Raw genomic sequence first — 23,104 nt, forward strand, 5'->3', positions numbered from 1 at the left:
TCCTACTGCCCCTGCCCTGTCAGCAGACAGTGATGTTGCACTTCGAGCTGACGAATGCTATCCTGGTGGTTGACAATTTGTACGGTTGCGTTACTGTCTTTAAAGTGAATGTCATGTGATGGATTATCATACAATTAAGTCTTCTAATACATATTATGATGTCAGATACTTAGAAAAACACCTTTTATAAGACAACTATATTTCATTTTATAAATACAAATTGTTTCTAGTTTCTGTATGTATACGATTATTGTTAAAACTACTTGTAATCACTGTTAACTCAACATTTTATCTGTGGATTTTATCTACTACTCGTAAATCGGATTTTTTAAATGGATTTTCTAGTTGTAGCCCAGATCCGTCTATATTGTTTCAAGATAGCCTAAGATGATTATTTGTTAGCATGTAAAAAAAGCCGTGTTCAAACCAAAACAAGATTCGAACCCGGGTCCTTGGGGTGGTAAGGTGAGATGCTTAATGCTCATCTACCAGTGCTGGCTGAATATTTAGCAATGGTTGATGTGGTGTACACTTGTAAATGCATGACTTATATTATGTCTTAAAAATATTCCATTACATACCTTCAAAGTTTATCACTACTATATTAAAAATTGTTTTACTGAGTTTATTAACAGCCTTATGTTCTTTTCATAATTATATCTTTTAGTGATTTAGAGTATTCAATAGAATATGTAGGGATGGGTCGATAATTGCTATTAGAATACTACGTTACTTAGCATAATTGAGGTATTGAAGATTTTCGATACCCTGGCTCTTTTCACTTGATTCCAATGCAATAGTTAAAACATACTTTTGTGAACTTATGATATTTTTGTCTTTACTCTGCAATAAATGAAGCATTTATAACGCTAAATGTACTATAGACAAGGACCAAATTACGCACTCTAATGTGTAGAATCAATACGATGAAGGACCGTACTGCTGTTGTTACATTCAAGTGAGCGATCCATTATCATATTTACTATTTAGGTCTATGGTCTAACTATAATGGTATACTTTATTTAAAACATAGTTTCCAGATACTTATTTTGAGCTACTTTTTCACAGAAGCAATCCTGGAGGCCGGATAGTCGAAATATGAATATACTACTGACATGGTAGTAGTAGCATGCTAGAGACGAGAAGCACTCCTACTGGCCAAATTTCCCTTAAAACGGGACAAAACAAAAACATGCTTGCCTTTGTTTCTATTGGTTTATTCTATTCTATGCATGTGTTTTAAATAAGTAAAACTAAAACCGGTAAAAAATAATTGGTGATTTATTTGTATTAATGTTAAATTCTATTTATTTTTTTTTTAAAGTGATTTGTTACTTTGATATCTTGAGAATGAGTACCGGTATTTCACAAGAAAATAATAATGGAATCAGAATCAAATTCGGAATTGCGACCACAATTTTGATACCGGCCCATTCCTAAAATAGATATTCTATACTAATTTCCAGTTAATTACGAAACCAAAAATGCAAATAGATCTCAGAATTTAGTTTTTAAGCACATTCTATAGGTAGGTTATAGATATATTGGCTCTGAAGTGTACTTATTTATTTATTCTGATTTACTATAATCATTATCTAATCAAATATAACAAATTTGTTGTTTACATTCCAGTGTTGTAAACATAATTTATTTATTCATTAAGGTAATAAATAGCAAGAGATGATTTCAATTTAATATTTTTAGTTCAGTTGTATTTTAGCTTTTAAACTTTAAAATGTGTGATTTCATTGTACTAGTATATCAGTCCTACTGTACACCACTATTATTTATTTTATACACAATTTTCTCACAAATGTTTGAAATGACACAAAGAACTAAACTTTCATTCTTGAAAATGTACTAATTATACCTAAAGATTAATTCATATATGTAAGTCTCAAATAATGTTATTGTAATTATTTATATAACTGTTATTTATATTTTGACTTATTAATAAATGTGTTATAAAAAAGTTGCTGCGTCAATTATATATTGCAATCTATTTCAGCGTATTATTACTTGTCATTTTCAATTAATTGTCAAACACTCATGAATTTATGCTTTATATTAACATAAAATATATTGCACCCCAGGAGTATCAAACCACTTCTGGCTGGTTTATACCTTCCAGTTGGACCTAACCCTAGGCACAGCAAAAACCGATGAGTCATTTAAATCTGGCAACCTTATGTATATCCAGGAGCAGCACATCACTAACCGAAAATGTTGAGATTCTGGGGTGCAAGGGTAATTCAATAGATTTAGTCTACTGCGGGAGATGACTGTTAAGAGTTGGTGGGGTTAGTTCCCTAAGAGTCAAAGGTTCTTGCTAGCCTCAACAAGGGTATGCCACCTCCTGCCTGCTTTGACTGGAGAGGCTGGTTTAGAGCTGATCTCACCTTCTTTCGAGGGAACATGACTTAGATTAGTGCCCTAAATTCTTCCTCATGGATCTCGACAGGAGGCGGCCCATACTCCCTAACCTTACCCATCCTGAATATCCTGTCACTCCGGAAGCAGCGCTAAGGTTCTTATAGGACTAAGTGCAATTTATAAGCTTCTTGTCTTAAGAGAACAAAAAAAAAAAAACCAAAATGGTGTTAGTTCAGTCAGTGAACAAGGAAAATTTACACGCAAGCGTGAAAACCGACTCCAGCGCAATGGTACGGTACATACTTTTCGAATATGCCTCATATGTTTCATTATTACAAAATGAATTATTATAAAGTTAATTTAAGGAAAAATGCTTGAATAAAAAGCAGGAGGCAGAAAGTGCACCAGCCACACTACTGATTTTTGATTAGTATAAAAAAATCATTATTGTGAACTACAAAATTAAAAACATAAACATTATAAGAGAAGGCATCATTTTCTTCGGTCAAACCAAATTATTTATCAATAGATTGATTAACTCTCTGTGAGGTATGAAAATCACACATAAACATATGTATTAAATAGTGAAACTATATCTTTTTTGGAATTAAATATTATTACTTTATTAAATCTGTTATAACCAAATGAAAACCAATATAGTATAATCTCATTGGTTTAGAATTTAGTGAAATTATTTTATCTTATGGCTGTGTGAGAACTATTTAAGGTAAACTTCATGTTATATACACCAATACATCCGAGCCAACACCAGCCAGCTCATCAATAGCTTGGTGGTAATTTAATTAATTGAAAGAATAAAATATATAATCCTTATTGGTTACAGATTGGCATTTAGTGCTCTGGAATGACAACAAAAAGGCTATTTTAACGTGACCAACAATTTAATATTACTTGCAGAAGATATTTGTTCACGATGACAGTTGTGAAAGATCGCGTGTACCCGATCTGGTACACACCAGGCTTTTGTAAAGCGTGTCGTGTGCCCAATAAGGTACACATTGCTGTGCATTTCATTATTGTGTTTTTATTGTTTGCCTGTCTTTGTAGTTTGCTAAATTTGATCCCATGCTTAAATAAATACCTAAGACTATCTTGTACCCCGTCGACCGCACAATTACTTAATTTTTAAGGTAAATTATTTTTCTTAGGTACCCATTGGAGTAAATGGTGAAAAATTGAAAAAATACAATAAAACAATTGTTTATGTGCAAAATTGTGAAGCTTACACACCTTTCTCGTTATACTTAAGACGTTTGATGTAAAAAACTGATTACGCTTTTTTCCCATTATTATTCAAATATTTAGCAGCAAATAAAAAAGTCCAGAAAAATGGTGACATTGTGAACATGTCAATTCTAATCAAGTTGTGATCAAGGAAAATAACGTATAAAAACAATACTATTTTATTTTATATAAATAATATAACAAAATACTACAGTATTAATAGATGTACATATAAAGGCAATATCACAGCAACCTCATTCACTTCTGTGTTTGTTTCCAAAAACACCAGAAAATGTTCTTTAATCTTACACTTTGAGGAAAATGAAATAGTTACATTATTTACACAAACAGAAAGCATCTGAAAATTCGCCCACAATCAAAGTCACTTGTGTCAGGATCTTGTCGACTAACTGGAAGGTAGTGTTGCCCGGAAACTCGGGAGTGACTGCCTGTCCCTTAACGTCATAGATGCCTAAAACAAAAGTGTTACTTATTTTAATCAGGAAATCTATACATCTGGACTGGCAATAGTTATTTCTTGCATGTTAAGAAATATTTTTCAAAATTCAGAATCACATTAGTACAAAGTACATCCAGAAAGTACATTCCATAAATATTTCTTGCCATTAACTGCAATTGCTGTTTTATACATGCATGGTACAACCACTGTTTTATTATGAAAGAGTTTATGCAATTTTGTGTAGGCTACTTATATTGACTTAGCAATGATTGTTTGTAAAACCACAGTCACGAAGTGCATCCTAATTTTTCCACAGATCTCTGAGGTCCCTAGAATGGACCAAATTTGATAAACATTCAATGTAAGAAAATGGGTGAGATAGTGCATGAAAATGTGCATGATGATAAAAATTGAGCATCTACCTCTGATAGCTGAAACGGTTTGTAAGATTTAAGAAAATTTTAAAAATACTCTACGATCACAAATTTTGTTTCCTATGGAAGTTTTTCATTTCAAGATTGCTTTGCACCCTGTTTCCCCCAATACATAGACTGTGTGCACTATCCCATACTTTATTTTGGTTCCTTTCAATTTCAATAACATTATTAGAATTTTTAGTACAAGCGGAACACAGAAAGTGTTTTGCATTTCACTTAACACATGTTCAGTGTAGCTGCAAGATTCACTAACTGACAGTAATATTTCAGGGAGGCAAAAGAGCATGTACTGAATAAATCCGAAACTTAGTGCCCACTATGTAACAACAAAACTAACATCATCCTAAATAAATACATATTTTATTAATAGTTCCTTCATTCTACTCGCCCATCATTTTTTCCTTCATCTTAATGTTCAGTCTCCTTTCCCCAGATCTCTAAAAAACTTGGTTAACCATTAAAACATTTGTAGGTTGTAGTGAAACATTGGCACAATACAACTAGCAGCTCTGGTGTGAGTTCAATTAATAACTAATTCAACATAGTCAATTTCTTTCTGGTTTGAAACTTTTAAAGATTTATCCTAAACAAAACATAATTATTCCATGATCAAAGCAGAAAATTTCCTATCTCCATCTTTTCAAAAAAAATAAGAAAGACACTTACAAGAATACCCAACTATCTTGAAACGATGAACATAAAGAATTTTTGTACAAAATACGAGTATGAAAAAAAAACATTAACATCAACACTAGTCTGTTCCGTATGCGTCAACTAACTTGAAGGCAAACATTATGTAGCACTATTATTAGATAACAACAGCTTTTGACTACTTAGTGCATAACTTAGCTTCAGGAAACTTGTAATGCATGAATCAGCACAAGCACAGCAAAACATTGAACAGCAGGCTATCCAGATAGGCTTATAAACAAGTTGTTAACATGTAGGAAAGCTCTATCTCTGGTTGTAAATGGTCCATATAAATAGAGGAGTCCCACAGGGCTCAGTCTTGGGTCTCCTTTTCTTTGTTCTTTTTACAAATGACTGCAAGGTATATAAACTGAAAGTAGAAATTACCATCCATGCAGATGACATAATCCTACTTAATAAAAAGAACGCTGCACACATAAGCTTTGTCACATCAACAAATTCAATACTACAAAATGATAAAGCAATTAAACCATTAAAGATATTCTAAATAATTTCGACCGAAGACATGAACAACTTGAACACATTTCATCATCACAAACAAAAACATAATTTGATCTACTAGGTGTAGCAATTAGTGATGTTCTCAACATACTAACAACTTATTGCAGCAAAGACAGCATAGCACACCGTTGTCAAGAACATTAGATGTAGCGTGAAGGGACTTCAGAGCATACTCTAGCAAGATCTTAATGCTTAAAAAAAGCAATAAGAACACTATCGGATCTTATACCACAGGAAGCTGCAGATATGCTTGTAAGTTAACTTTTGACTGCTGTACAGGCATTATACTCTGAAGCTTTCCAACAGTTTAGACAGAGTTGATAAGAACGAAATTGGTTCACTCCAAAAACATCCAGTGAGCAACTTACTGCCTACTTTTCACACATCGTAGCAGACAATACAGCAGAAACGTGTTGTATTGAAAGAAAAATGTTCAACATCCGGCCAAATAATATAAAAAAAGTCTCATATAGACACAACTCAAGACGTACTCTCAATCCGGGGCTCAATGCGAAACCTTTCTAGATCATGAAAGTTCTTTGACTTGATCTTAAATTTTGATCACTGATTATTAATTGCCACCAATTATAAACAAATCTGATATACATGACGCGACCAGAGGTAATGAACCGCTCCACAGCTGTTCTGACCTCGATGCAACGGTTCTGCGTCTGGACTCACCTCTATGATGGCCTTGTCACACGCCACGAGCCGAGCCACTGCCAGCCGCTTGTCCAGATTGTCTACCAGCTGGAGGAACGTGTAGAGCACGTCTTGTGGTGCTCCACAGCTGTGGAGGGTTGTGATCACATGTTCCATCGGCAGTGACACACGCAACTTGGGACCCCTCAGCCAGCCCTGGAAGAACATAGAACAAATATCGATACATGAAGAAACCAAACATCACCTAATACTTATTCAATTTTTTTTTTAACTACAAAAGATCTTCGTCACATCAATTTATTGATTTACATCACCTTATTTTAAAACAACAGGAGCAATTCCATTAATACAATAAAACCAACTTTCCACAAAACTTATGTTAAACCATTGTATTACAAAAGAAGTATTTACAAATATAGAATATGTAAAGAGGTCCCTTGTTATGAAGAAAAACTAAATATATTCTAATACTGAAGTTTAAAATAATAGTGGAAATTTAAATTTTACTTTTCTCTATACATAATATAGGTAAATATTAAGTTTGCTTAGAGTCGGTACTCTAATACACTTATTAGAGATGTAGCCTCGAAAAGTGTTTGATACAAACATACAATAATACATTTTTTTAACACTTTTTGATATATTTTATTTTGTACAATGTACATTTCAAATTCAACGAATTCATCATTAGGTACTTGTAGGTTAAGGTAAATTATGAAAATAAATAATTGAAACCAAATTGTCATATCCTTTAACTACCTTGGTGGCTAAATTTTTGTATTTAAATTTACATGTGACCAATGTCTATAGTTTAAAAGTCTGTAGAATAATACATTTTTTGTTAGAAAATCTTTGTCATTTCTTAGTACATTAGGATTATTAATAATTTATAACATTCTAACAAAAGATTTATTATTGTATACTTGTAATACACTGTTTAATTCCTCGCGAAGTTGCTAATGATGTGGGCATCAGCATAAGGTCATGCTTAAAACTGAGATGCTTTGTGTCACCAGTAAAGCATCTACAAAAAATTCTCAACTGGCTCGTCCATCATCGCTTCTACACTATTAGTGAGTTTATGAACAAAGAGTATTATTTATTGTCTATTGAAGGAAATAGGAATTTTCAAGACATTTTCCATCGTTCAGTGACAAAAAAAGTTCAGTACTACTAAGTTTTGAGATCTGCAATCTGATCTCTGCCTCAGGTGACTAACCTAACACATAACTACAATCCAGGTTAAAATAAACTAATTTTACCAGACCGTTGTGACATGCATAAGTCAGGAATCACAACAACCATGTTGTGTGTCAACCCCATGCATCTAACTCTAAAACATGTACTTAATAAAAATAAACTATTAAAACTGAACTACAGAATACAGGTCACAATAGATCTGCACACACCGACCAACCACAGAGAACTAACCAGAGGCCAATAGTAAGTGGCGATCATCACAGCAAAGACAGGATGGTGGCAAAAAAGTATACAGGATTGGGCCTTTTTTATTATTGGCTTATTTTAGACGAACTTCTCAAAACCATACTGTGAATCCGCATTGGTTTATTACAATTCTCTAATTTGTTTAATATTTTGAGATTCTTTCTCAAAGTTCATTTTTTATAATTCGCAACAAAAACCAATTGGCCTAATTTTGTCTGATCAGTTGGCTTCCTAGCCCCTTCTTTGAACCTCAATAAATCATAATGTTTAGCTCAATATTTCTGTATGAAATAAAAGTGTTCAAAAAGACGATAGTTTACACTGTCTAGCGCCCAATAAAATCTTAAAATATCACAAACAAAATCTAATTTTATTAAATTTAATTTTGAAGCCTTTATTCAAATTTATGTTTAAACACTGAAGTTGGTTTTTATTGCTTGTACTTTATATAAATATTGGTTTACGTTCAAAATCATTTCTATTCTGTTGGGAGTCGAATTAATAATGTAGACAGTATTGTTAAAAAATAAACAAAGGTATAAAGTATATTGTACAAAAATAGAAGGGAGTGTCCTGACTTTTTATTTACCCGTAGAAGGAATTTATCAAATTTGTATAATTTTTATATTAACAATCTTTGCATACCCACCTTGGCAGTGAGGAGTGCCTGTATGTCTGGCCAGGCCTGCAGCTTGGCTCGGGCGTTGATGGCCGTCCACTGATACTGTTTATCACTGACTCGCTGCTGCTGGGTGAAACATGCTGGAGACAAGGGTCCCTTCACTTCACCCCAGTGTTTCTCGCACAACTCTGATAGGCAGTCCACCACAGAGTCTCCTTCTATGTGACTTTCTCCTTGCCATTCTACAACCACTCAGAACGTTTACAAGTAGCTAAGGTTAAAGCAAAAAATGCAAATTTAAGTTCGAAAAATAATTTATAACTACGTAATGTGAACTGAGTGTCGTCTGGCTTGATGAAATCCATTCAGGACTGAAAAAATTACCCTGGTCCTTAAACTCTGGGACTGAATATTTTCCATTGTTTTAAGTAAAAAAAGCAAGATTCTGTAATATACAAGGGGGTATCCAAAAGCTCCCGGAACAGCTCTTCTGTGGTTCAAACTTCCGCTGCTAGCTGTCGGTAGTACAACTCATTGCCATGTCAGTGCCGCCTAAATCTTCAACCTGCCTTGTTCTGTTCTTCTGTCTTATTTTCCTTTTTTATGATGGAAAATTCGAGTGAACAATGTGCAGCTGTAAAATTTACGTTACAATTGATCGTTACGTTTTTTATTGTCAGTCAGAACATGATGCACAAACTTGGCAGGGACCCTTTTCATTCCTAAATCTTCAGATAAAATTCACTGTACCAACCTCCAAGATAGCCCACTAATCTCTGATGGTCTGTCGGAAAGCAAAATTATTTTAATTTTCTGACCGCTTTCATCTGTTTGGGCAGTTGATGGACGTCCGGAAAGAGGCTTGACATTAATGTGTATATGTCGCCATTTTTAAACCAAGAAAACCACTCGTACACTTAAAATTTTCCCCACAGCAACATCTTTGTAGGCTGTGTTCAACCACTTTTAACAACATTTTTACTGAGCAGGAAACAAAATTTCACAGCTGTTCACTGTTTACTCAAACTTCCCTCCATAAAAAAGGAAAATATCACAAAACAACAGCAAAAACTGTCACTACAGAAGAACAGAACAAGCCAGGTTGACGATCCAGACGGCACTGAAATGGTGATGAGTTGCGCTGCTGACACCTAGTAGCAGAAGTTTGTACTGCAGAAGCCTCGCCCACAGCAGAGTTATTCCAAAATTTTGTGTGGACCTCCTCGTATTGTGGGGGGGGGGGGAAATCAACTGGTCTTCTTTTCACAGCAGATCTTTAGTCTTTGCGCAATATATACTGCAGGACGGGCCGTGTGCAAAGACATTAAAATGTGTTAAATTGGTTGTGCTCCTGCACGATTTACCAATAACTATACAGTCTTTAAAATGCCTAAACAGTGAACTAAGTAAGAAAAAAATGGTGAAGAACCAGAGTTCCTTATAAGTTTTCTGCTTATAAGAACTGCATGTGTTATATCGACGGAAAATATTATAATACGGTTTCACTGTCATTTGTTTTGTAATTTAAAGCACAATATACAATATATTCTCAAATACATAAATGTTTTGCATACATACATATATATATATATATATATATATATATATATATATATATATATATATATATATATATATAAATATATATATATATATATATATATCTGAACACCCATTTACTTACTTCCGAAACATCAATGCCAGTACAATCTAGAGGAGTAGATAAAAATTAAATACAACACATTAAAAAAGTTTTAGATCATTAACGGTTTGTATTAATAGTTTATACAAAACCAATAATAAATCACTAAATCAGATCATACTGACCTACCTAAAAACTTTATATAACTGTCCAATATATGGTAGTCTTTATTGTCGAACACATGGTTCTTCGCACAAACCATCAGCCGTTGCAGTTGACGTTGAGTGCTCTGGGATGCCATCTCAAACTGCTTCATCTGTAGACAAGGTTTCAATTATAAAGGCTGTGTTAGCAACTGGGTTATCTCTCAAATATTATTATTAAAAGGCTAATTGTATTAGTAAAACATCTAATTAAATGTAGAATCTGCTAAACCTATTTTGAGATAACTGATATCTATAAAACTTACCTGTAACACACACCATTGCTTTCTTTGTCTTAGTGTTATGAAAAATAACAAGTTTTCACTTTTTTCAAGTTATTACATAATTTTGAAATATAACATTATCAGTGTTATATTTATTCAGTGAACTGTAAACGGAGGAAATTCAGATACACCTTATGCTGTATTATACATCTTTACTTGTAATTTCATAGAGAAATACCATAGTGTACGGTACTTTATAAAAAACCAACAGGATTACTACAAAAAAACTTAGTTACTGCAATAGTAGTTAGATCAGTCATATATAAGAAGGAAAGGAATTCTTCAATCTTTATTAAAGAATTCAGCAAATGTGAGGTCAGTTAATCAGCCACCTCCTCAAGACCCTCCTTAGGTCTTGCTCCTTCAGTTTTTTTAATTCCTCAGGAAACTGATTATGCAGTCTGCAGCCAATATAACTTGGTTTTTGTATATACAGGATTATCATAAAAGAATGGTGCAGTTCTGGACACGGTTTATAGAAAATCCTAATTACTTACAGTTAATGTTGTTTATTCGTCTAATTTGTCGTCTCAAACAGTTTTTTTACGTAATTAATAAATTTCAATAAGTGCGCCCTTAGTCGCTCCAAATGATACTCAACTTCTCTCCAAACATTCGTTAACATTTCTTCGGTTATGGTTGTTATTCTGAAAGATCTGAATCTGAATCTTATTGCTTCATTAATCCTGTGTTTTAAGTGGTTCAGGTCATGAATTTTTTTGAATAAACAACGCTTTTGATGTACCCCACAAGAAAAAAATCACAAGGTGTTAGGTACACTGAAGCACGATCTTGTTGGAAATGAAGTTGAAGAAGTTGTGTGGTGGCTCTCTTCCAAATTCACGGCGGAACGCACGTTGAACTAAAATTACGGATTATAATTCAGCCAAAAATACACACTTAGCTTTATCTCTATCCGAGAAAGTAGTAAATCACTAAAATCACCAAAACAACAATACAATAACTGATTTTGAGGCTAGAACAGCTTATAAACAAACTTTTGGGGTGTAGACTTTCAGAGATACCAATATAATATCTAGAAATTTCCCTACTACCTTCCCACGAATTACTGAAACCGCACCATTCTTTTATGATAACCCTGTATATATATATAGAGAGAGAGAGAGATTAAGCCTGTGTTAGGAAGTCACAAACGAGAAGCGTGCCTGGTGTGGTGGTTGTGGAAGTCGTTGCGAGGGCACTTTTGCTTATCAGCGTACACTATCACCTCTCGCACAAATAGGCCAATCACTGTCAGGATCTTTAATGCTTGTGTAGGAAACACTCAAATTAAATTATCCCCCTTTCTTTTTGTACTATGTTGTTTTTTCTGTTTGAAGTTTGTTTTCGACAATGGAAGGATTGCGAATGAACAGAACTTTTCTGGACATTTACCATAGTTCAGTGATACAACAAATCAGTAACACTACGTTTCAAAATCTGCAATCTGATCTCTTCCTCAAGTGAATAGCTTACCTGACACATAACTAAAATTTAGGTTAAAATAAACCGGAACATTGTGATACGCATAAGTCCGGAATCGAAAAACCATGTTGTATCAAATCTAAATAGACTAACTCTAAAACATGCACTAAATAATAACAAAACACTAATTATTAAAACTGAAATTCAGAAGACAGGTCACAATAGGTCTGCACTCACCGACCTGCCACATAGAACTTATATGTGTTTTACTGAACACATACATTGTTTTACTGATTTTTTGCGGGTTTTTTTACAGAGACAGTTTATAGAGTTTTAATACATACTTTTTATACAGAAATAGGTATTTGTAATGCCTTTTAAAAAAAATCGTGTTACTTTTTATACACTGTTCACTATCCGTGTTTGTGTCATCATCACACAAAAAAAATCAATCGTCTATATGTGCATTGTATATTACCATGGTACAATAAACATTAAATAAACTAAAGCATAAAATACCTCAGGATGGGTGACATGCAACAACAAGAACAACATGAGGTAGCTGTCTGCACTCTGTGACTACAGTGAACACATCAAAGTGCACTCATAACAGAGGAAGGAAGTGCTGACATCTGGTAGAAAACATCAGAACTACTTGTGCAATGCGCGGTTGTCATAGAAATGCTTCTTGCAGAACAAAACAGGAACAACATAAAAATGCGTAATATTATGTAAGTAGCACATCTTTACGCAATCACATTAACATTACTCCAAAATCGTAAAGGGATTATTAACTTTCTCATAAATTTTTAATCTTGATTTTTCAACATGTTTGAGGCTCTAAAATAAACATTGCCTACTGGCCTTTAATACATAACGAATTTGCAATTCTGATGATGGAGAAACAACTAAGCACTAGCTGGGGTTTTCCTGGTATTTATTATATTGTAATAAATTGTACGAAATTCCATTTATAGAATCATAATAAATGTTTAATGACAAAAAACTGGTCTCAGAAACACTCGAGATAAACTAAAAAGCAGAAACCCTAATATATATATATATATATATGTGGTAAAATATAATTAATTTTTACAGAGAAGTCTACTTATACATAACTAGCAGTAATCCGCGGCATTGCATGCAAACACCATCTGAATAATAGGGACGCCGTAGGCACATGCTTTTTAAATGGCTTAATGAACACTCCTGAAAATAAGCGATAGTCACTAAAAGATATTCAAATGTCCCTGATCAGTTTAAAGAACAAGACTTGCATTGGAGAGTGGAACAGTCTTTTTGTATCAAGAAATCTTTATTGTCTTTAAGCATTTATGACAATGTAATGAACAACATCACTTTTTCTCACAAGTAAAATGGCCAACTCCTATAACAGCTTTGACATCCCGTAAAACAAGTGAAATAATTTAGACTTTAAATTAACTATGAGTACCAACGAAATACACTAATTTCTCTGCAACACTCTATAATGTGTTAATAAATATCCCCCACGATTTCAATAACAACTATCTCAGGCCACTGCAGTGTTGAAATGTAACGGTCTACATTATTTCATTGCTCATAGTCAAGAAGTTCAAAAGTTCAACGAAATTGCAACTGCCTCTTATTTCTGGTTTTGCATGTGTAAAAGCACGTCTGGTTCAAATTTATAATTAATACATCAATTTATTAATATTTCAGATGTCATAGTAAACTTTACCTTGTTGCTACAATCAAACAAAATATTCATAGGTACGTATGAAAATCCAATATCAGTCAAAAACGTCTACTGGTTTCAGGCACTTTTGGTATCATAGTAGCGTTTGGATTGATGTCATGATACATATGTGGATATGAGAAGCCTGCTTCATCTACTTTCGAATCTTGTAACCTACTTCCGGTCTAAGGTATTTCAGTGAAGTTAGTTGTTGAGAGCATAAGACATATGTCAAATTTCACCTTCTAGAACAGAGGGGAGTTGGAAAATAAAATAAAGTTCTTCTAGGGTGTTGCTAACTTATTTTATCACCTGGTTGATCTTCATGAAAAATTCATAGGCCTACTTTGTCTGTTGAGAGCATAAGGCACGTGTTCAAATTTCATCGTTCTAGGCCATCTGGAAGATGAACCAGAAAAATTGTTCCTCTACGGGTCGTAACCCCATTCCACCGCCACCATGGGTAATTGATCTTCATGAAAAATGTTTAATTTGTCTTTTGAGAGCCTAAGAGACATGTGTGTCAAATTTCACTTGTCTATGACATTGAGAAATTGAAAAACAAGACATAGTTCTCCCAGAGGCTGCAACTACATATTCACACCTAAAGAAGTGTGATCTTTGTAAGAACACTTTAGTTTTTTATATTTAAGTAATAAAGCATACATGTGCCATATGTACATTATTTGAGACATTTGGAAGTTAGAGCATTAGTGATAATGATGAATGTGTGAGGAATTTGAATTTTATTACATTATAGACATGGTTTCTGTAACACAACAAAATACTTACCGAAGCGTCCTTGTTCTTCCCCAGCATTCTGAAAAATGAAAATGTGTTGAAAAATAAAATATACAAACCCTGAGTATTAGTTGACAAACAATATCATATGATACATTTACTGAGCTGCAATTTTACTGACAATGTCAGAGTTAAAAAATTACCAACCAGCAAATGTCAAATTTTAAGGAATTTAAAAATGATGCATACTTAATTCAAAAGATGATAAACGCAATTTGTCTGTCTATCCATATGATATCTCAAAAACAAATTTATCTATGAACTTGAAATATTGCATTAAGCTTCATTTCTATATAGGCAACACTCGGTTTGATGATGGTGCAAGTGACTCATAAGATTTGGCTGAGCATTAGCAAATATTTTTACATTAGTCTTATGGGTAACCCATAGTAGCATCGTTCCAGATTTTATCCTCTAACATTTTGAAAAATTCCTCTAAAAAATTCAAGTTAAAATTTCTAGAAGTTTTAAAGAATTTGTATAACTTAATTCTAATATTTGTCCACTATTCTCACAGACACAGTTGATACAACTACTTGTGTAAATTGTATTTCTGTGATTCTTTTTAGCTAGTCAACTCAAACTGTCATCTTAACACTAGTGCTGACTTTTAAACGGCGTTCTTTCAGGCTACCGGATTTATTTCCCACACTTAGATCTGCTCAACAGTCAGCCCAAATGTAGCGTGTTTCTCACCCACCTAAATCATCTTTAGCAACATCTTAATTTACCAGACTGCAATCAGAATCTCTTGAATTCGCACGTAAGATCGTGCTTGAAAAATTGAGTTCGCATCCTGATTGCCATCATTCTCAAAAAGGTTACACTGTTGAATGCCTAACTCACAATAACGCATTTAGGCAAATCTATTATTTATAAAACGTTCTTGCAGTGGCAACTTCCAAATCCAAAAACAAGAAAACAATAACATTCTGTTTTTAAATTCAAGGTATAGTTTCTTAGTTGACCGTCAGAATGTAGTAGCAATTAAACAGCACTACTGTGGATTATAACTTCTTGAAATTTTATGGCCTCACTGTCGAGAGCCGTCTCGTCAATAGATGTTAAAACGAAAAGGCCAATAATAAGCAGTCATCTGTACAAGCGAGTTGAAGGTACAGAGTTTTCTCGTGATCACCACCCATAATCAGTTATGATCAATATATATATATATACCGGGTGAGTTTTTTCAAGTGATCCAATAGCTAACTTTTTAATTACACGACTTAGCACCACACTTTAAATTTGGAACTTGCTCAATTTTAAGTTTTACTTAAGAATACACTTTCAAATTTGTTTAAGATGGCCGCAATTTTCCAATATGGCGGCCAACTTTAAAATCTTTTATGGAACATCCTGTATGTTATGTTTTTAGATTCTACTCTAAAAAATAAGACATTTTTGCTTTTGAGAGTTTTTCAATATCTCTAATGGTTCAGGAGCTACGTGGACTGGAAGTTTTCATCATATATATGACAGTAAGGGATAGGATATGACTTAGTTCTAAAAGTGTAGATATTTCTCTGAACCTTTGCAAATTCCTTTAAAATGGAGTGGTATTCTTGGATTTTTTAAAATTATCAGATAGTCTTCAAAAGTTTAAGAATGGCAGGAATTGGATTGGTACTGATTTTGTTTTAATCACACTCCGAAGACTAAAAAGCTATTAAGATTAAGTTTCGGAATCGTATTTAAGATAATGAAGGTACGAAGGATAAATTAGCTTAAAGGATATGAGTGAAGTGATCCTGACAATTTACAACTGGGATTAGGGATTATCCCTTCAGTCACTATCATGAGCTGTTGTGTTTGAAGTATTAGTTGCATTCTTATTTTCTCTATCAGTTCCTTTCTTTAGTGTTAGTTTTACCGGTCTGATAAAAATATTAGTCTCTATGGGAGTTATATCCGTCTTAATGTGGCTCAGGGTTAATACTCTCAATCTTTGTGTGCTGGGGTAGACACTAGTTGCTAATCTACTCACTCGAGAAGATCAGTGAGCTCGGCAGTTCGTACACGTGTAGACAAGTACGCCACGTAGTGTGTAGCAGCCACTGGCAACTCGAGCAGAATCTGATTGAAATACGTTTTCTTCAATGTCCGCGACAAGAAGATCACAACCTGTTCACAAGCAACACGAAACATGCCGTAATTACAATGTAACTTGATGAGTACGCTAATCTTAAAATTAAAATTCTCTGAATAATTACTAAATAAATTAAATGTGCACATGTGTAACCACAGCTGTGTCACGTAGAAAGAGATAATGTTCATTTTTATACACATATATCAGCTTATTCACGATAAAAAAGCAAGTCAAATATAATGGCCAAACATGTCAGCAAATAAGCGTGTGTGTGTGTGTTTTTTTTTCATATGCAAGATAGAAGTATACAGGCTTTACTGAGGTTACATCCCAAATTTCAAATCTATAGCTCATTTTATTACACACAGATAAACAGAAAGACAATCATTAAAAAAGATGTTGACACATCTTGTAGAAATGATGTTTCATGCAAAATATAAACCCTACATATGAAATCTTTTTCAACATACCTTGCCACATGATACATTCAAATTTTTGTTAATTAAATTGGGTTTCATATCAATGTTTAAATAATAAAAGTCTACACACCGTCATTATAAAAATATGATGTACGTGTTGGGATAGTTAGGCTACATGTGTTAACATTTCACATTCATATTAGTGTATTCTTGACATCCTGAGGTCACTGGCTTGTGGGAGGCTAGGTGACCACCCGCAGCTTCTAACAAAGGTATATAAAAGTGTAATTAGATCTAAGCTGGAGTATGGTTGCTTTATTTTTGGTCATGCCCCAAAAGTCAACCTTAAAAGCCTACAAATAGTCCAAAACCATGCTTTAAGATGCATTCTCGGAGCTATGAAATCTTCCCCAACTAATACTCTGCATGCAGAGGCAGCATTACCACCCTTACATATAAGGAGAGAATTCTTAACAGAGAAAATATTGTTTGAAACACTAAGTAATCCACAACACCCATGCTATGTGAATATAAGATATTTACATGCAGTAGCTTATCATCATAAGTACTGGGTCAAAAAAACCAAACCTCTATACATGGAACTGGTGAACACAGTAGATAATCTGGCGAATCTAAACAATATTGCAGTAAGTGATTCAAATCTTTTGGAATTCGTTGATAGCCCCCTACTGCTTAAAAACTTTAAAAATATCATACAGTTGGGAAAAAATCATTACTCCCACCAGAAGCCATTAAAGCATTATTTCTAGAATTAATGAGAAAGAAATATGAAAACTATCTAAGAATTTACACTGATGGCTCACGAAGCAAGGATGGTGCAGGCTCTGCCGTGTATATACAGGACTTAAAAATAGAATACAAATATAAACTTCCAAACCAGGCATCCAGCTATTCCGCAGAACTGTATGCCATAAAGAAAGCTGTTGAAATAGCAAACGAACAAAATTATGATAACATTGTAGTATGTTCTGACTCAAAAGCTGCTATACTAGCCATAAAGGCAGCAAGTTCAGCAGATTATGAAGAAAATCTGGCATCAGCCATTACAATCTGCATGATGAGAGGTAATAAATACTTCACTTTTCAATGGGTACCAAGTCATGTGGGGATAGGTCCCAATGAACACGTAGATAGGCTGGCAAAAGAGGCAACCCAAGCAGGTGAAGAACCAACAGATTTTAAAGTGTCATTGGAAGATTTTGTTGGCGCAATTAAACAATCACTACTTGCCCCTGATAGCCCCTCCCCATGGTATAATAATTACAAACTGAGTAGAAATAAAATAGTAATGATAAATAGACTAAGAATTGGACATGCTTGGGTTAATGAAACCCTATTTAAGATAAATTGTTATTTCACTCCGTTATGCCTCAAATGCAATGCAGGTTCCATAGAAAGTCTTCAACATTTAATCTTTGATTGTGTGCAATATAACGACTTCAGACATGAATTGCTCACTAAACTGAAAGCGAAGAAAATAGATCCACCTTATATATTGAAAGATCTTTTAACGAGCTTTGATATGGAAATAATAATGGAAATTGTAAGTTTTCTTAAATCTATAAATAAGGTAATATAAAAAAAACATACTAACATAACTTAAGTCTTGAAAGTGACCTGTCTTAAGAACATGAATGTCTTCACCATGGGTTATAACAAAATGTTCTCTCCAGGGCCCATTTCCTGTTTCTGGACTAGGAAGCCGCCTGAAGGGTCTCTGGCGTGAAGCATTCTATCCTTGGAGTTGGGTGCACAACCGTTCCTATTTAATCCTACACACATCACATACCTTCCTTAAAGAAATTCCCCCAACTTCTTTCAAAGTAACACAACAAACAATAGGAAGTATTAACAATAGACTTAAGGTTGTGACTTAATAGGTTGTGACTAAAACTAACAAATAAAAACAAAAAATAGAAAACAAAACAGAAAACACCCACAACACCGAGAACACCAAGAACAACCTTGTCTCCAAGCATACAACCCTCGTGGGTACTGAGTGCAATAGTGAACTTACTGTGTGTTAAAAGTGTAAACTGGTCATACATACAAGAATGTTTATCGAGGTTCTATGCTCAAAGTAAGCAGAACCTGCTGAAATTCAGCAAACAAGAAGAAAGAAAGAAAGAGTTTGTTTAGAAATTTATTTTTGTGCAATTTTCTTGTTGCCGCCATCGTTACTCCTAACACCAATTTAAAAATATTCACTGATGCTCAGCCAAATCCTGCAAGGTGACATGCACCATCATCGAACTCAGTGTTTCTCACTTGAAAACGAAGCTTTGTGCACGATTTTAAGTATATAGGTCAGTTCGTTTTCAAGATACCGTGTGGTCAGACAGACACACAGACGGAAACAAAATTTTTTCAGCCCTACAAGTGATAAGCTTCGCTAAATCTCAGCCAATAAATACATCTGCAGCTGCATCTTGTATCCGAGTCATACATGGTACACAGTCTTGCCCATTCTCTTCACTTTTAACCCTTAAAACGAAGAAGATTTAGCCTAGATACAGTAATTATGCACTTAGCATTTTTTAATTTTTTTTGTTATCAAGGTTCAATTTATTTTATTTTTTGAAACATGAGTTTTTAAACGCTCAGCTATGAATGGTGGCTGAAGGTCATAGCCGTACATATATGTATCCAAAGACGACACATAGATAATAACACTGGTTATAGGTTTATTGTCAGCAAGACACACATACCAGTTTGCTTCACAACAGTCGCTTTTACTGAATGCCGCACTTTAAGGGTTGAATGATTTTACGTCTCTGTATATTTATATCACCTAAATGAAACATTTAGGTGGGTGTAGTGTTTGTACTTCTTCCAAAAATGGGGAAACCCAAAAAGTTTCAATGTCGATTCCCCACTTGTGTGCCTCATTTTAAAGATCTTGATACAAGAATACAAATGGTAAAAATGGTATCAATGTTGATACTGTCCAAAATGGCAACCTATCCTAAATATTGGTAGTCGACTCTCAAAAGTTCTATTGTGGAGCTTGGCAGCATGTGATCTCGCTCTGCAATAAGTAACTTTTGAGAATAGTAATGAAACGTACTAGTTCAAACACAATAACTCTGTTGTAAAAATAGTTTAGCTAGCTCCTTGTTTATTTCCATAGTAGATTCCACTGAAACCCACTACTCTTGGGTTATTACTGAGAAGAAACTTTCCAGTGAAGTCTCTTGGAACCAGCTCTATAGTGATACTGAGCAATCATTAGTGGCTTTCTTATTTTAAGAAAAAAATGTTGATTGATGAAAAACGTCTTAACGTACATGTTTGGTGTTTATAAAAATCATTCACAAGACTAGTAAATAATTTGGAGCTTGATTTGGGTACAGTATAAAGATTATTGAGTATGTTTTAGTTATCATTGTCATATTATTATTTTAAACATATGTTGTACTCGACAATATTAATGGCACTAGTTTCTTTATGTAACAGTACCGGAATAAAAGTCAACATCCACACAAACATTAAGTAAGACTTAAACAATTACCACGTATCTCACATACTGTAATGGACCCGGCCACCATTAATCGCTTGAAATAATTCCAGGACTGAGGGTTACACCTAAGTATAAAAATAAAATATTACTCTTGGGTTATTACAGTCAAAATGGAGTCTCCGTCTCCCACAGCGACGGCCTCTCGAAGAAGTTGTTTCTTGGACTCGATTGAACGAAACAGTTCCAACATAAACGGCTGCTTCAGCATCATCTTCCGGACTGTTTTCTTGGGATCTGGCGTCGTCCACATCTCCTGAACAATACATGAGATGAATAAAAGTCTGAAAGGTTTAGATTCCAAATTGTCTGTAGATTCAGCATCATCGTTAAATAGATATGACATGATCACAAGATATTTTACATATTCCTATACAGGATACATTTGTCTGTTTTATGAAACTGGTGCACTGGAATATCCAAGCCCAAGTGTGATGAGACAAAGTAATCTTTATTTAAATAGATTACTACAGATAATCTATTAAATTACATATAGATGCCGATGGCCGAGTGGTCCGACACGTCAGACTTTGGATCTGAGCTAGAGATAGCGCAGATTCAAATAATTGTATCAGCACTATTACCAGTCAAATCGCATTATAATCTATATCCATTCAAAAGCCTGAGTTTTTTTCGTATTTAGTGGTCTCTTGATCTGTACCAGTATAACCTGTACAACATTATATATTTCTGTTTCCAAGAAAAAAATTACTTACAATTTAACTAGTCTAAATTTATGTACTGCTTTAAAAAATTTTGATACTTTTTTCAAATTTATTAAGTATTTTATAAAGTGTTATTATTAATAATAATATATTTATATATTTGTTATTAATAATAATTTTTATACATTTTATAAAAGAGTCTGCAAAACCTCACAAAAGTATATGCATTTCACAAAATACGATGGATCCCTATAGTCAAGTCCCTTATAGCCTCAAAGGACAGATAGTTTCTGACAAAGGCTTGAGTTTATCCATCAGATTTTAACATTTAACATTTGGAGCCGCATGCCAATATCAAATTCTATGTTTTACTTAAGACCAATTAAGTATATATTTTTTTAACACATAAAAAATTACGTAACTTATTGCTTAACATCTCTGTAAACAACGATCATCAGTTTATAGTAATCTGAATGTTGAGTTTAACCCCAGTTCATTTCTTCTTAACTACGTCTGGAATCTGACAGTCATAGACATGACATGACAAAATAAGACACCTTTACTTTACTTTACATGACACCTGAAATTATGAGTCAAGTTCGTCTGAAGAGACCCCCAAAATGAACTTACATCGTTACATGGATGAGCAACCATGCTAAGAGATTTTGTCTAAAACATAGTAGTGACAATTGTGCACCTGATGAGACAATGAGAATACCTCTTCACCTAGATTATAATATATTTTATAGTCTGGGTATCTCTGGTGTCGGAACGATGTAAAGAGTTCATTTTGAGCCTTCGTCACCCACTTTTTTCATCTCTTCAGTCTAACATGACTCCAGATTCTAGGAGTCAAGTCTGTGACAGCGTCAGCGATGCACTAAGAGGGAGGTAAACTGGAGCTAAACTCAACATTTACATTATTAAAGTGTCAGTACTATAACACTGTAGTATTATAACAAGCTCACCTCAAGTTGCCTGCGGAGTATTCGAACCTCTTCTGCTGAGTCGAGACCAGTTTTCAATGTCATGTATTGAGGTGAGTCCGCTTCCAACACTTTGAAAATCAATAGATCATTAATAAGTCTATCGGAAAACCACTAAAACGTGCTGTATAAAAAGTTTTACTGTTGTACTTCAAGCTTTTTACTTTAAATTCATTTGCTCAACAGAAACGATAATACTTGTAAATCTATTGTAGCTTGTAACGTGTTAATAAGAACCAGAGAGCATCCCAGCTCGCTATGATTACTTGTTGTTCTTCATTATTGCAAACATTGTTGCAATCTAGTAAACCATTTTCATTCTAAAACTACCTGCTATCCACGATTTTGTGCAGAACATTTTTCTGAATAACAGGAATACCATAGTCTGAAAGTACGGTTAATGGTGAATTTTCGTTAAAACCTGAGTAGGGAAGATCAGTTAGTTTTTTGACATCCCATATAGCCAGTGATTACGTCACATATTCCACCAGCTTTTCACAAAGTAATGGCTAATTCTCTACATATTTATTTATTTATCATTTTTGTTGTGGATTTAGTGTATTTATTATATAAAGCATTACATTTTAATTTCACACTTTGTACTTATATTTTACATTATCGCTTACTTGTTATTATGTCTTATTATAAGTTATTATAATTCTCACATATATATTATATTTATTTATTAATTTATTACTACATTTATGCTTTTGTACTAAGAATTTTTCACCTTGTACTGTTTAAGTAGTAAGCATTGACCACCTATTTACGAACTAATTTTAGATATGATTGTTTTTATTGATATATCTTCTTTTAAATTTGTTCACTGGGTTAACCATTGGAAGTGAAATAAATTAATCTGATGTCTACCCTTTGATGA

General features: G+C 33.8%; 1 protein-coding gene across 1 annotated transcript in view; it reads right to left on the minus strand.

Annotated features, from left to right (window-relative positions):
* Nucleotides 1-3,781: 3,781 nt before the first annotated feature.
* LOC124360814 (vacuolar protein sorting-associated protein 16B) overlaps nt 3,782-23,104 on the minus strand; it is a 30,302-nt gene continuing 10,979 nt past the window's right edge. Inside the window, exons 4-11 of the mRNA XM_046814732.1 lie at nt 22,207-22,295; nt 20,680-20,829; nt 16,515-16,651; nt 14,522-14,549; nt 10,290-10,416; nt 8,486-8,700; nt 6,409-6,585; nt 3,782-4,090 (exon numbers count right to left, since the gene is read on the minus strand). Of these exons, the coding sequence (XP_046670688.1) occupies nt 4,025-4,090; nt 6,409-6,585; nt 8,486-8,700; nt 10,290-10,416; nt 14,522-14,549; nt 16,515-16,651; nt 20,680-20,829; nt 22,207-22,295 (989 nt within the window). The 3' untranslated portion in view covers nt 3,782-4,024. The remainder of the gene's footprint in view (nt 4,091-6,408; nt 6,586-8,485; nt 8,701-10,289; nt 10,417-14,521; nt 14,550-16,514; nt 16,652-20,679; nt 20,830-22,206; nt 22,296-23,104) is intronic.

This window comes from Homalodisca vitripennis, chromosome 4 (assembly GCF_021130785.1).
Source record: "Homalodisca vitripennis isolate AUS2020 chromosome 4, UT_GWSS_2.1, whole genome shotgun sequence".
In the NCBI taxonomy this organism is placed as follows: Eukaryota; Metazoa; Arthropoda; class Insecta; order Hemiptera; family Cicadellidae; genus Homalodisca; species Homalodisca vitripennis.